Genomic DNA, 12,569 nt, shown 5'->3' with positions numbered 1-12,569 from the left:
GAGGTTCTATGAATGTGAATCTGAAGCATTTGGAGCTCCAGCTGCTCCTGGTTCTGTTCAAAGGCTGTTTATTTTTAGGTGTGACAGTGGAACCCAGTGGTTCTGCGCTGGTTCTACCTTCAGCTTTGTCGACATCTGGTATCCCACTGGTTTCTCCGTCTCCCCTCCGGGCCAGATGATCTTCCTCTGAGGATTCATCACCACCTGAAACACACACACACACACACACCTGTCAACTTCTGAAAACCCACCAAACAACCAGACAAACACAGAAAAATACACAACCAGGGTGTACTCAGGTGTACTCAGGTGTACTCAGGTGTACTCTGGTGTACTCAGGTGTACTCTGGTGTACCCAGGTGTACCCTGGTGTATTCTGGTGTACTCTGGTGTATTCAGGTGTACTCTGGTGTACTCAGGTGTACCCTGGTGTACTCAGGTGTACTCTGGTGTACTCAGGTGTACCCTGGTGTATTCTGGTGTACTCTGGTGTATTCAGGTGTACTCTGGTGTACTCTGGTGTACTCTGGTGTACTCAGGTGTACCCTGGTGTACTCAGGTGTATTCATGTGTACCCTGGTGTACTCAGGTGTACTCTGGTGTACTCAGGTGTACTCTGGTGTACTCAGGTGTACTCAGGTGTACCCTGGTGTATTCAGATGTACTCTAGTGTACTCAGGTGTACTCTAGTGTACTCAGGTGTACCCAGGTGTAGTCAGGTGTACCCAGGTGTACCCAGGTGTACTCAGGTGTACTCAGGTGTACCCTGGTGTACTCAGGTGTATTCTAGTGTACTCAGGTGTACTCTGGTGTACTCAGGTGTACCCTGGTGTTCTCAGGTGTACTCTAGTGTACTCAGGTGTACCCAGGTGTACTCTGGTGTACTCAGGTGTACCCTGGTGTACTCAGGTGTACCCAGGTGTACTCAGGTGTACTCAGGTGTACCCAGGTGTACTCAGGTGTACTCAGGTGTACCCAGGTGTACTCTGGTGTACCCAGGTGTACTCAGGTGTACCCTGGTGTACTCAGGTGTACTCTGGTGTATTCAGGCGTACTCTGGTGTACTCAGGTGTACCCTGGTGTACCCTGGTGTACTCAGGTGTACCCAGGTGTACTCTGGTGTACTCTGGTGTACCCAGGTGTACTCTGGTGCACTCAGGCGTACTGAGGCGTACTCAGGTGTACTCAGGCATACTCAGGTGTACTCTGGTGCACTCAGGTGTACTCAGGTGTATTCAGGCGTACTCAGGCGTACTCAGGTGTACCCTGGTGTATTCATGTGTACCCTGGTGTACTCAGGTGACCTCTAGTGTACTCAGGTGTACTCTGGTGTACTCAGGTGTACTCAGGTGTACCCTGGTGTATTCAGGTGTACTCTAGTGTACTCAGGTGTACCCAGGTGTAGTCAGGTGTACCCTGGTGTACCCAGGTGTACCCGGGTGTACTCAGGTGTACTCAAGTGTACCCTGGTGTACTCAGGTGTATTCTAGTGTACTCAGGTGTACTCTGGTGTACTCAGGTGTACCCTGGTGTACTCAGGTGTACTCTAGTGTACTCAGGTGTACCCAGGTGTACTCTGGTGTACTCAGGTGTACCCTGGTGTACCCTGGTGTACTCAGGTGTACTCAGGTGTACTCTGGTGTATTCAGGTGTACTCAGGTGTACTCAGGCGTACTCAGGTGTACTCAGGTGTACCCTGGTGTGCTCAGGTGTACCCAGGTGTATTCAGGTGTATTCTGGTGTACTCTGGTGTACTCAGGTGTACCCTGGTGTACTCAGGTGTACTCTGGTGTATTCATGTGTACCCTGGTGTACTCAGGTGACCTCTAGTGTACTCAGGTGTACTCTTGTGTACTCAGGTGTACTCTGGTGTACTCAGGTGTACTCAGGTGTACCCTGGTGTATTCAGGTGTACTCTAGTGTACTCAGGTGTACTCTAGTGTACTCAGGTGTACCCAGGTGTAGTCAGGTGTACCCTGGTGTACCCAGGTGTACCCGGGTGTACTCAGGTGTACTCAAGTGTACCCTGGTGTACTCAGGTGTATTCTAGTGTACTCAGGTGTACTCTGGTGTACTCAGGTGTACCCTGGTGTACTCAGGTGTACTCTAGTGTACTCAGGTGTACCCAGGTGTACTCTGGTGTACTCAGGTGTACCCTGGTGTACCCTGGTGTACTCAGGTGTACCCAGGTGTACTCAGGTGTACTCAGGTGTACCCAGGTGTACTCTGGTGTACCCTGGTGTACTCAGGTGTACCCTGGTGTACTCAGGTGTACTCTGGTGTATTCAGGCGTACTCTGGTGTACTCAGGTGTACCCTGGTGTACCCTGGTGTACTCAGGTGTACCCAGGTGTACTCTGGTGTACCCAGGTGTACTCTGGTGCACTCAGGCGTACTGAGGCGTACTCAGGTGTACTCAGGCGTACTCAGGTGTACTCAGGCGTACTCAGGTGTACCCTGGTGTACCCAGGTGTACCCAGGTGTACTCTGGTGTACCCAGGTGTACTCTGGTGTACTCAGGCGTACTCAGGTGTACTCAGGTGTGCTTGCTTCTGTACCTGGGACCCGTTGAAGACTCCGACCTGGACGAGGCGCCCCGGCTTCTGCTGGTAGTTCAGGATGCTGTAGGTGGCAAAGCGCCGGTCGCCGTCGTCGTTAAACTCGATCCTTCCTGTCAGGCCGTCGGGGTACTTTGATGACATCAGCACCCTGAGGAGCCAATCAGAGAGCCACAAATCAGAATCAGCAAGAAGCAAGAATATATGAGCCTGAGCTTTAGAGTTTAATGAGGCAGAAACAGGTCAGAGTTCAAACCGGTCTGAAAAACTGAAGAAGACGAATAAAACGGATCTGATATGACTGAAGGGGGTCAAATGGGGGGTGTGTGTGTGTGTGTGTGTGTCTTTGTCCCAGTTGTGTCAGACTCAGTTGGTTATGGACATAAACGCCATCGTCCTCCAGGTCTGAGTCCTGTTAACGGTCTGATCCAGATTCATCTGGTCTTGAATAATCCACCACTCACATAGACTCAACAAAGGAAGTGGACATCACCTGATTTTAATGAAGCCAGAAGTGACCATATTTGGAAAAGGGGCAGAGCTGTAGAAGAGTGGGTTAGCTAAATGCTAACAACTTTCCAATTACAAAAGATTGCAATTTTAGCGGTTTAGATTTGTGTGTCTTAGATCTTATCAGATGGATAACACTGTCCGTGCTGTTAATTTGTAAATATTTAATCACTCTAACACCATTGTTAAACTCAGTGTTTAACACAGAGGCATCATGAGTAAAATGGTTCAAAAGAATTGCTGAAACTTTTCAGCCTAATATCTTATTAACGTCATGTTCACATCTGTAAAACCCTCTATATCAGGGCTCTCAAAGTCCTGTTCTTTCAGGTTCCACATTCAGCTCCATTTGATCTGCAGTGGACCGAACCAGTAAAATAAGAACAGAATAACCTATAAATAATGATAACTGCAAACTTTTGTCTGTGTTTCAGTACAAAAAACCCCATTAAATTATGAAAATACTTACTTTTATAAACTATCCAAACAAAAAAGATGTGAATAACCTGAAAAAAACTGAAATTTATTGAGAAAAATCAGTGCAATTTTACCAATATTCTGCCTCCACTTCTCATTTGTCCATGTGCATTATGGATCAGATCTACAAAGAAACAGCACTTTTCTTTAGACATTTCAGGTTGTTCATATTTGTTCAGTTGATTCACATTTTATTGTTACAGGATAGTTTGTAAATGTACATATTTTCATAATTTAATGTTATTTTTTGCACTAAAAACAAAGACAAAAATTTGAAGTTGTCATTATTTATAGACAATACGTAATATTATTTTTTTCACAACAAACCCAGTAGAAAATCTGCAGTCATTCTTTTTTGTCAGTTCTTCTGCTGTTATTATTTGACTGTAGATCAGATTGGTCTGGATGTGGAACCGACACTAAAATGAGTTCCACAGCCTGGACTGTGGAATTTTTGCACTTTGTAAATTCATCCCAGGAGCCGGATTGGAACCTTTGGGGGGGACGCATTTGGACCCTGGGCCGCATGTTTGAGATCCCTGCTCTATATGGACACCTCAGCCCCACCCCTCCCTGTCACTAACCCCGCCCTGACCTTTGACCTCTGACCCGGGTCTGGTTCTGACCGTTTGAACAGCGGCCCGGTTCTCCAGATGTTGGTGTTTCCGACGCAGCCTCGTGGCGGTTCAGTGATGTTCTCCTTCTCAAACAGCTCCTGCAGCGACTGGGCCACCACCCCAACGGCATCGGCGATGTGGGCCGATTCATTCTTACCGTTAATCAGCTGGAGGCCCAGCAGGCCTACACACACAACACAACACACACATAACACACACACACCCACAGATACACAACACACACACCACAGTAGAGTTAGAGCGGCTGGCAACAGGAAACCGACCCCATTCACACAGACTTAATTAGAAAGTCACTCACACTCCAGATTCAATTCAACAGTAATTAAAGGGTGGTTCAGTGTAATTTAGACACGCACTCTTGGGCTTCAGGCGTCAGGTCAGTGTTCAGTACTGCCAAACTGCATGCTGGGAGTTCACTCTGAGCATCACAGCTGTTTGTCTCTGAGGACAGGAAGCCTCACTGCGACGTTATGAACCGCCTCAGGTGTTTTCCTGCAGCAGAAACATGTCACACTGAGACGAAAAGTGTCTCTACGTGTCCTTCAGCCGACCTGACAGCCGCAGCTAACACTGTTAGCATCATTAAAACACTATCCTGAGGTCAACTACGGCTGGCTACCCCAAACAGAACTACAAAAAACTAGCTAAAACTATTTCAAACAGATAGTTAGCAGAGTTAGCTCTCATCAACCTTCCCTTCACAATGTTTGTCAAATTCTGTTTGACTTACAGATGACCACAACAATTAGCCAACACGTATTAGCACTGTTAGCATATTCCTCTTAAAACTACATGGACAGATGGCTAACACTAATATTCCCTCCTACAAACTAAAACACTGAAATGACACCAACAGATTCAAAGATATCAGCATTTATGTAATGTTTAGTTAAATGATATTCAACGGAACAGCTACTTTTAGTTTATTTATACATTAATTATACACTTCCTACAGCTAAAACACATCAATAAAGCCACTAGATTCAGTTATAATGGATTGGATTTATATAGCGCCTTTCTGGACACCAAAAGCGCTTTACATTATTAACCCGTTATTCATTTGCTCTCACATCCTCCCTCTGGTGGTGGTAAACTACATTTGTATCCACAGTTGTCCTGGGGCAGACTGACAGAGGCGTGGCTGACAATTTGCGCCTACGGCCCCTCCGACCACCACCAAACATTCATACACCAGTGTGGGTGGCACTGGAGGCAGGGAGGGTGAAGTGTCTTGCCCAAGGACACAATGGACTGGCTAGGACAGAGCGGAATTCGAACTGCCAACCCTTCGGTTATTGGACGACCTGCTCTACCACCTGAGCCACAGCCGCCCCAACTTAACAGCCAGTTAAGTTTGTTTAATGAAAATGATAACTTTAGTTGAACTGTATTAAAAAAAACAGCTAGTTAATATTTGTAATAACTGGAGCAGGTTAGCAGTTCTAGCATATTCTGGTTGAGATTAGTTGGAACAACCAGTTTAGATTAGCTAACTAGTACCTGAAGGCAGCTACAGTTTTGGAGGGAAATGTTAGCAAACTACTTTAGTCAAAGATAAACCCAACTTAACTCTAAGATGAAAGAACAATGAAAAGCAACGAACCAGATCATCCAGGAGTTAAAGACCGATAGAAGACCTGCTTAAATCTGCGTCTACTTCCAGGTCAAATGCTAACAGTGCTAGCAGACGACTGTTCAGATTTAACTGAAGCACCAACGCAGAAACTTTTTCCTCCTAATGTGACAGTAAAGTGTCTGGTGAAGAAAAACAAGCAATCCAAGCCCATAACGTCACAGTACCGCTTCACCGGTTTCACTTCAGGGAATGGTTTCAGATATTACCTGTGCACAGGTAACGGGAATACCTGGATGAGCGACACTAAGGATTATGGGTAAGTGTTAACAGAACACCAGGAGGTGGAGCCACATGGTTTAATTCCGTTAACATTTAACTTTTCTCATCATTTTCACTGAGTCTCAGCAGAAATCATACTTTTGACTGAGTTATGATCAAGTTTTTTATTTAACATTAATGTTTTTTTCCTGCTCTCATCATCATTAGGGCTGTGTATCGGCAAGAATCTGGTGATACGATACAAATCACAATACTAGGATCACCATACGATATATCATGATACTGTTAAAAAGGCAATTTTTTTATTGGTTTTGTTTCTTTTTTAAAAGATTATTTCCTTGAATTGAATTCCAGCAGAAATCTGCACAAATACTAAACACATTTTATTTGATCCCAACAGGATCTAATGTTCTATCACAAAATGGTCCTGTGTTCAAACTGAAATTCTGTTTTACAGACATTACAGTTTCAGATCCTGTTCAAATGTTCAGATTCTATTAGTTCACAACTAACATTAGAACATTTTCTTTTTCTTTTTGTGTGTATCATTATTTTTTGCTTCCTTGAATTTTAATTTCTATATTATGTTGTGCACAGAAGTCAATTAGTAGCAATCAGGAAGCTTGTATCATTTCCATATTCGAAATAAATTAATAATAATAAAAAAACCCAAACATTATCTTAGTTCAATCCCAACAAAGGAACTAACAGTATTTAATAAAAGAGTGTTTATTAATAATAATAATAATAATAATAATAAATAAATAAAATATAAACAAAAAAGAAAAACAAAAAAACAAAAATGAACCTCCACAATATCTGCATTTGAATGAATACCAAAAAATATTGATACAGTACTTTTAATATCGATACAGTATTGTGAAATGAAATATCACGATATATTGCAGAACAGATATTTTCTTACACCCATAGTTATGATAAAGTTTTTTTATTTTATGAACATTACTGTTTTTTTCCTGCTGTCATCATCATACCATCATTTCTTTTTCTAAGTGGCTTTTTTTTTTTTTTTTTACAAAGCGATGATACTGAATTTTGGTAAAACAAACAAAAAAAAACCACCCTCAAAGTTCATTGACTACATGATGAACCCCAGCAGATGCAGCCAAAAGAGCCAGGCAAGGTTTTTAATAGTGAACGTATAGTTTAAAAGCTGCTGAGACGACAGGTTCAATGCGACACATATGAAGTGGATGTTCCAGGTTTTCCTCTGAACCGTTTTCCCTGAAGTGAATCAACCCGCTGCAGAGACGGAACAGCTGAGCGTCTGTCAGAGCGCCGTCGCTCTGCACTCCTTACCAAACTATGGGTCATTTTTTAGGTTTTTTTTGGGAAAAGGGGGTGTGGTTAAAAAATGACGCATCATTTCTAAGAGTACAGCGACTGTTTTGGTGAGGATGTAACCACGGCAACGGGACAGGGGGCTGATTACCCAGCAGCCAAAGCTCAAAGAGGAAGTCTGTGTTTCAGACAGAAAATTAAACCTAAAATATCAGAATGTTTAAGATAAAGGATCATCTGTAAATAAATGAGAAACAGCCGTGGATTCAGGATTTACACTGAAACTGTGGCTGTAGATGTTTACGACATCAGGACATTTAAGAGTTCAAATCACAGATTGTTTCGGTCATTTTTTTACTGTAATATTGTCTGTATTAAAACCCTCTGGTATCACCTACAGCCCATAATATGCACAGAGGGATACCAGTGTCACAATGTTTGTCATACACTGTTTTTAATGTTTTTTTGGTACATTTTTTGTATTTCATCAACTTGAGCCATAAACAATTATACCAAATACTCACGAACTGTCATATTTTTAACCCTTTCAAAGCCATGTTTGTAATAGAAACAAACCAAAAAAAACACTGAAACCTTTGTTTGGATTTTTTAATATTCTACATAAAAATTGGATTAGGTTTTTTTCATCCTGTCATCTGTCATTGATGGTTCATATTATTATTATTTTTAGTTCCAGGTCAAATGTTAAATGTGTATTTTGTACTCACTTGGTAGAAGGGTGTTAGTGTAGGAATTTAACACTGTTTATTATGGGATGGTTTTAGTGGATGGATCAGAATTTTTAAAAATCAGGCAAAAATGAACAACTTTTGAATTCTGACCTAAAACTAAATGTATAAAATACTCTGACCTTTAATAACATAAGTGTAAGGTGCGTTTAATATACTCACCTGGACACCAGAGGGTTCAGATGAAGTTAGTGCATCTGTCTGTCTTTGTTTTCTTGCTGCTATACTGAAGTTTTAATCAATCATCATTCAATAATCGTATCTATATTTCTGTCATCACCACCTGGCTGGCTGAGTAATCAGCTGACTGTAATAGACCCCGCCCCCTTTGTGTTGCAGTGGGTGGGACTTCTCTTAACCAACAGGGCAAAGCATCAAGCAGGAAACAGGAAGCAGCGGCGGCATCTTACCAGTGTTTTTTCAGACACACGTCACAGTTACCGCGGCAACACTAGCTCTGTCAACCCTCCACACACACACACACACACACACACACACACACACACACACACACACATACACACACAAGCCCCTCCCACCCACCCACCCACCCACCACCATCATCAGACCGTCAAGCCCCACCCCCCTGACCAAGCCCCTCCCCCACAGCAGCGAGTTACTGTGTGTTAACGGGCAGACGGGCGGGCGGACGACACACACTATAGAAATGAAACAAAACAAAAAGATGTTAGACACGTTTAAAGCCACAGTTACAATGAACAGAACGGAGCGGTTGGGAACCTTTAAACATGTCGCAGTTCACAGGTGTTTATGTTTAAACGTTCAACCAGTCAGAAGAAAACCAGAGAGAGAAGAACACACCAGGACGCTGAGAAGCTAACTGGCTATGACGAGGATTAGCTTCATTAATTAGAGCTTCATCATGTTTCCATCCAGCCCTGTGGACACTCAGACAGGCCTGCACACTCCACCGCCTAGCCACAGCTCATATATATATATATATATATATATATATATATATATATATATATATATATATATATATACATACACATATATATACACATACACACACACATATATATATATATATATATATATATATATATATATATATATATATATATATATATATATATACATACATAGACATACATATATATGTATATATGGAATTCAAATCACTGACAACAGCCCATATGTACGGTGGCCCTGAGGTGCAACAACCCAAACAATTATACAGTATAAGAAAAAAACAGAGAACAGCCTAAAAAAATTTTTTTTTCTTCTAGTGGAAAATTTTTTTGGTTGTTCTCTTTTTTTCTTAGAGTGGATAATTTTTTGGGCTGTCATTTTTTTTTCTTCTTATAGTGGGTAATTTTTTGGGCTGTTGCACCTCTGGGCCACCGTACATATGTGATGTTATGGTTCTAATTGAATGGAAATGTAATGATCTGCTTTATTATAAACTGATGCAAATAACTCGTGGACTTTAATCAATACAGGAGACAAAATCTAATCTTTTTGGGGTTATAACTGTGAATCATTTTCCTTCAGTGTTTTAAATTTTAAAGCTTAAATGAAAATGTGAACAGTTCTATAGGAGGTTTTTATCTCGGACTGTTCACCAGCTCCTCACTCTTCGCTGTGTTACGTTCGTTAAATTCCAGTGGGTTTCAGTCGTTCCTTCTGAGCTCTAAACCCTGGGTCTCAGTGTCTTTGAGGTGGTCCGTCGCTGCTAACATTAAGTGGGTTTGATCCAGAGCTGGATGGAAGCAGAGCTACAGATAGAACAGAGGAAGAGGAGGAGGAAGAGGAGGAGAAAGAGGACGTACCATCTGGAGCTTCGTTCAGAGCTTTGCCCGTCATCTCGCGCTCACCAACCAGCCAGACATACCCCGAGCCCGTCATGTTGAGCTGACGGGCGGCTTTGTACACGTCTGCAGCTTCATCCTCACTGCAACACACCAGGTAAAGACAGGTATGAGCTGAAAACACCACCGATCCAGGGTAGAACACAGAACACAATCTGTTCTACAGCAACGTGGTCGACAAAGCACCACCCAACTGGAACTACCAATAACATTCACCCAAGTACCCTCCAAAAAACACCTAAAAATACCATGAAACACCAAGTACCTTCCAAAAAACACCTAAAAATACCATGAAACACCAAGTACCTTCCAAAAAACACCTAAAAATACCATGAAACACCAAGTACCCTCCAAAAACACCTAACAAAACCATGTCCCTGCCTAGAAACCTCAAGTACCCTCTGAAAAACACCTAAAAATACCATGTCCCCACCTAGAAACACCAAGTACCCTCCAAATAACACCTAAAAATGCCATTTAACACCAAATAATACCCAACAACACCACATAACCACCAAGACATACATGTAATCACAGAATAACACCAAAAAACATCACCAAGTATTCACCAAGAAACACCAAAATACCATGTACCCATTAAGTAATGCCAAAAAACCTCATGTGACCACCAAGAAACACAAAAACATCAATAAGCTACCAAGTAACACCTAGAAATACAAAGTATCCACCAAGTAACACCAAAAAGGTACCATGCAACCACCAAGTAACGCCAGACAAGACCAAGTAACCATTAAGTAACCCCAACCAACACCAATAAATGCCAAGTAAAAACCAAGTAACACAAAGTAACACCACAAAACCACCAAGAAACACCCAGAAACACAAAGGCACACCAAGACACCTCCAAGTAACTGCATACAACAACCGAGCAACTACCGAGTAACAACCAAGTGATGGCCAAGTAACACCGAGTAACACCCGTCGACCCTGACACCAGGTTACGACTACATACCCACCTGTAGAGTCCCGTAACCACAAAGTTCCCCCTGATGAACTGACCTGGCAGAGAGGATGATGACTCGGGCCTCCAGGTCTTTGGCCTCTAGCAGCAGGGCTGTCAGGTTGGTGTCCTGGCTGAACAGAAGGACCTTCTCCGCCTGGGCGGCACCGTGCAGGATGTCAGGTGACCACGAAGGGCGACAGGTGACATGGTGGGACATTGACACAGCAGAACAAAACACCACACAAAACATCATAGGACAGGCATCATTAGCTCTGAACCACCAGGAGGACGTCCCCACCCCACCCCACCCGATGCCCCGATGCCCCGACCCCCGTGACCCCGGCCTCAACCATGCTCCCTCTCACCCACGCTACCACGGAGGAGGAGGGGGGCGGGGCCAAAAAAAAAAAAAAAAAAGAGAAAAAGGAGTTCAAAGATCTGCTGAACTGAAAGACAACTCAAACTGGAAGCTTGAATACAAAGAAGGGGCAAAAAGTTGTGCGTGGTGTGGTGGCACATGCAAACTGAGGCGCTTTCAAGACTCCAACCAACCAACCAATCAGGGACGTGCATGTTAGAGAGCGCTGATGCATCCGCAAATTAAAAAAAAAAGACTCGACTGAAGAGAAGGAAGAGGAGGAGGAGGAGGAGGAGGAGGAGGAGGAGGAGGGCGGGGAGGAGAGAGGTTCATTTCCCAAAAGAAAACGAAAAGGAGGAGTGAGAGGATCCTGGGGGGCGTGTCCTCAGATCTGCAGACAGCGCCAAGCCTCAGCCTGGCTGCATGCAACCCTGCACATGGGAAAAACTCAGAGGGAGAGGGGAGGGGGGGGAGGGGGGGCGTCGCTTCTGCAAGTGGAACCCATTCCCGGTGTGCAGGAGTCATGAAAAATCAAAAGAAAAGAAAAGAGATGGTGGAGAAACGACGTCACCAGGATAAGAGTCTATCTCTGGAGCCGGGTTGAATTCTGGGTGGGCGGGGCTGACTGGTGTTTGGCTACTACTTGGCGAGCTCAGAGATTGGTTGGGCGGCGTGCATCATTTGACCATGCAAGTTTATACCTTAGGTGTTCTCCTGAAGTCAAAGTTCTGTTGGTCCATGTTTTCATAGTTCCTGTTTTTAGTCTGATGGTAATGTGCACAGAGAAAATATGCAGACACAGAAGAAGATTATAGACAGTCAGAACAACGGGGGCCAGCAAAGCATCCAGCAATTCAAGTCAGGAGGGTGGAGGAGGCCGGGGGGGGTGGGGGCGGGGGGGGGGGGGGGGGGGGGCAAACACACCACAGACTGTCTGTTCACCTGTCCGTCCATCCGTCTGTCTAGAAACGTCCAAACAAACACTGAGCTGCTGTCTGAACAGGGGTGGTAGAAAATATCGGTTCTGCAACATATTGTGATATTTCATTTCATGATACTGTATCGATATTAAAAAGTACTGTTTCGATATTTTTAGGCATTTATTCAAATGCAGATATGGTGGATTTTCATTTTTTTTTCTTTATTGTTTCTATCTTATTTATTATTATTTAACCCTGTTTTATGAAATAATGGTTATTTGAAGCATCCCAAAAGCACTTTTTACTGTCTTTACTGAGAGTGGCAGATGGTAGTTCCTTTAGAAACTAGGAGAATTAGAAAAATTTGTGATATAGCATTAGATCCTGTCATGATCAAATAACAA

The 12,569-nt window shown here is 43.3% G+C and overlaps 1 protein-coding gene across 2 annotated transcripts in view; it reads right to left on the bottom strand.

Annotated features, from left to right (window-relative positions):
* The window catches only part of LOC115425753 (glutamate receptor ionotropic, NMDA 1-like), a 47,075-nt gene extending 34,987 nt beyond the window's left edge, over nt 1-12,088 (bottom strand). For both annotated transcript variants that reach the window (XR_003936270.1, XM_030143495.1), the window contains exons 1-6: nt 11,947-12,088; nt 10,944-11,041; nt 9,885-10,006; nt 4,171-4,345; nt 2,558-2,708; nt 118-204 (exon numbers count right to left, since the gene is read on the bottom strand). Coding sequence is in view for 1 of the 2 variants with exons in the window: in XM_030143495.1 (XP_029999355.1) it covers nt 118-204; nt 2,558-2,708; nt 4,171-4,345; nt 9,885-10,006; nt 10,944-11,041; nt 11,947-11,985 (672 nt within the window). In the remaining variant the exon portion in view is untranslated. The remainder of the gene's footprint in view (nt 1-117; nt 205-2,557; nt 2,709-4,170; nt 4,346-9,884; nt 10,007-10,943; nt 11,042-11,946) is intronic.
* Nucleotides 12,089-12,569: the final 481 nt, after the last annotated feature.

The sequence above is a fragment of the Sphaeramia orbicularis genome, chromosome 9 (assembly GCF_902148855.1).
Source record: "Sphaeramia orbicularis chromosome 9, fSphaOr1.1, whole genome shotgun sequence".
NCBI lineage: Eukaryota > Metazoa > Chordata > Actinopteri > Kurtiformes > Apogonidae > Sphaeramia > Sphaeramia orbicularis.
This window is presented reverse-complemented; position numbering and strand designations above follow the sequence as displayed.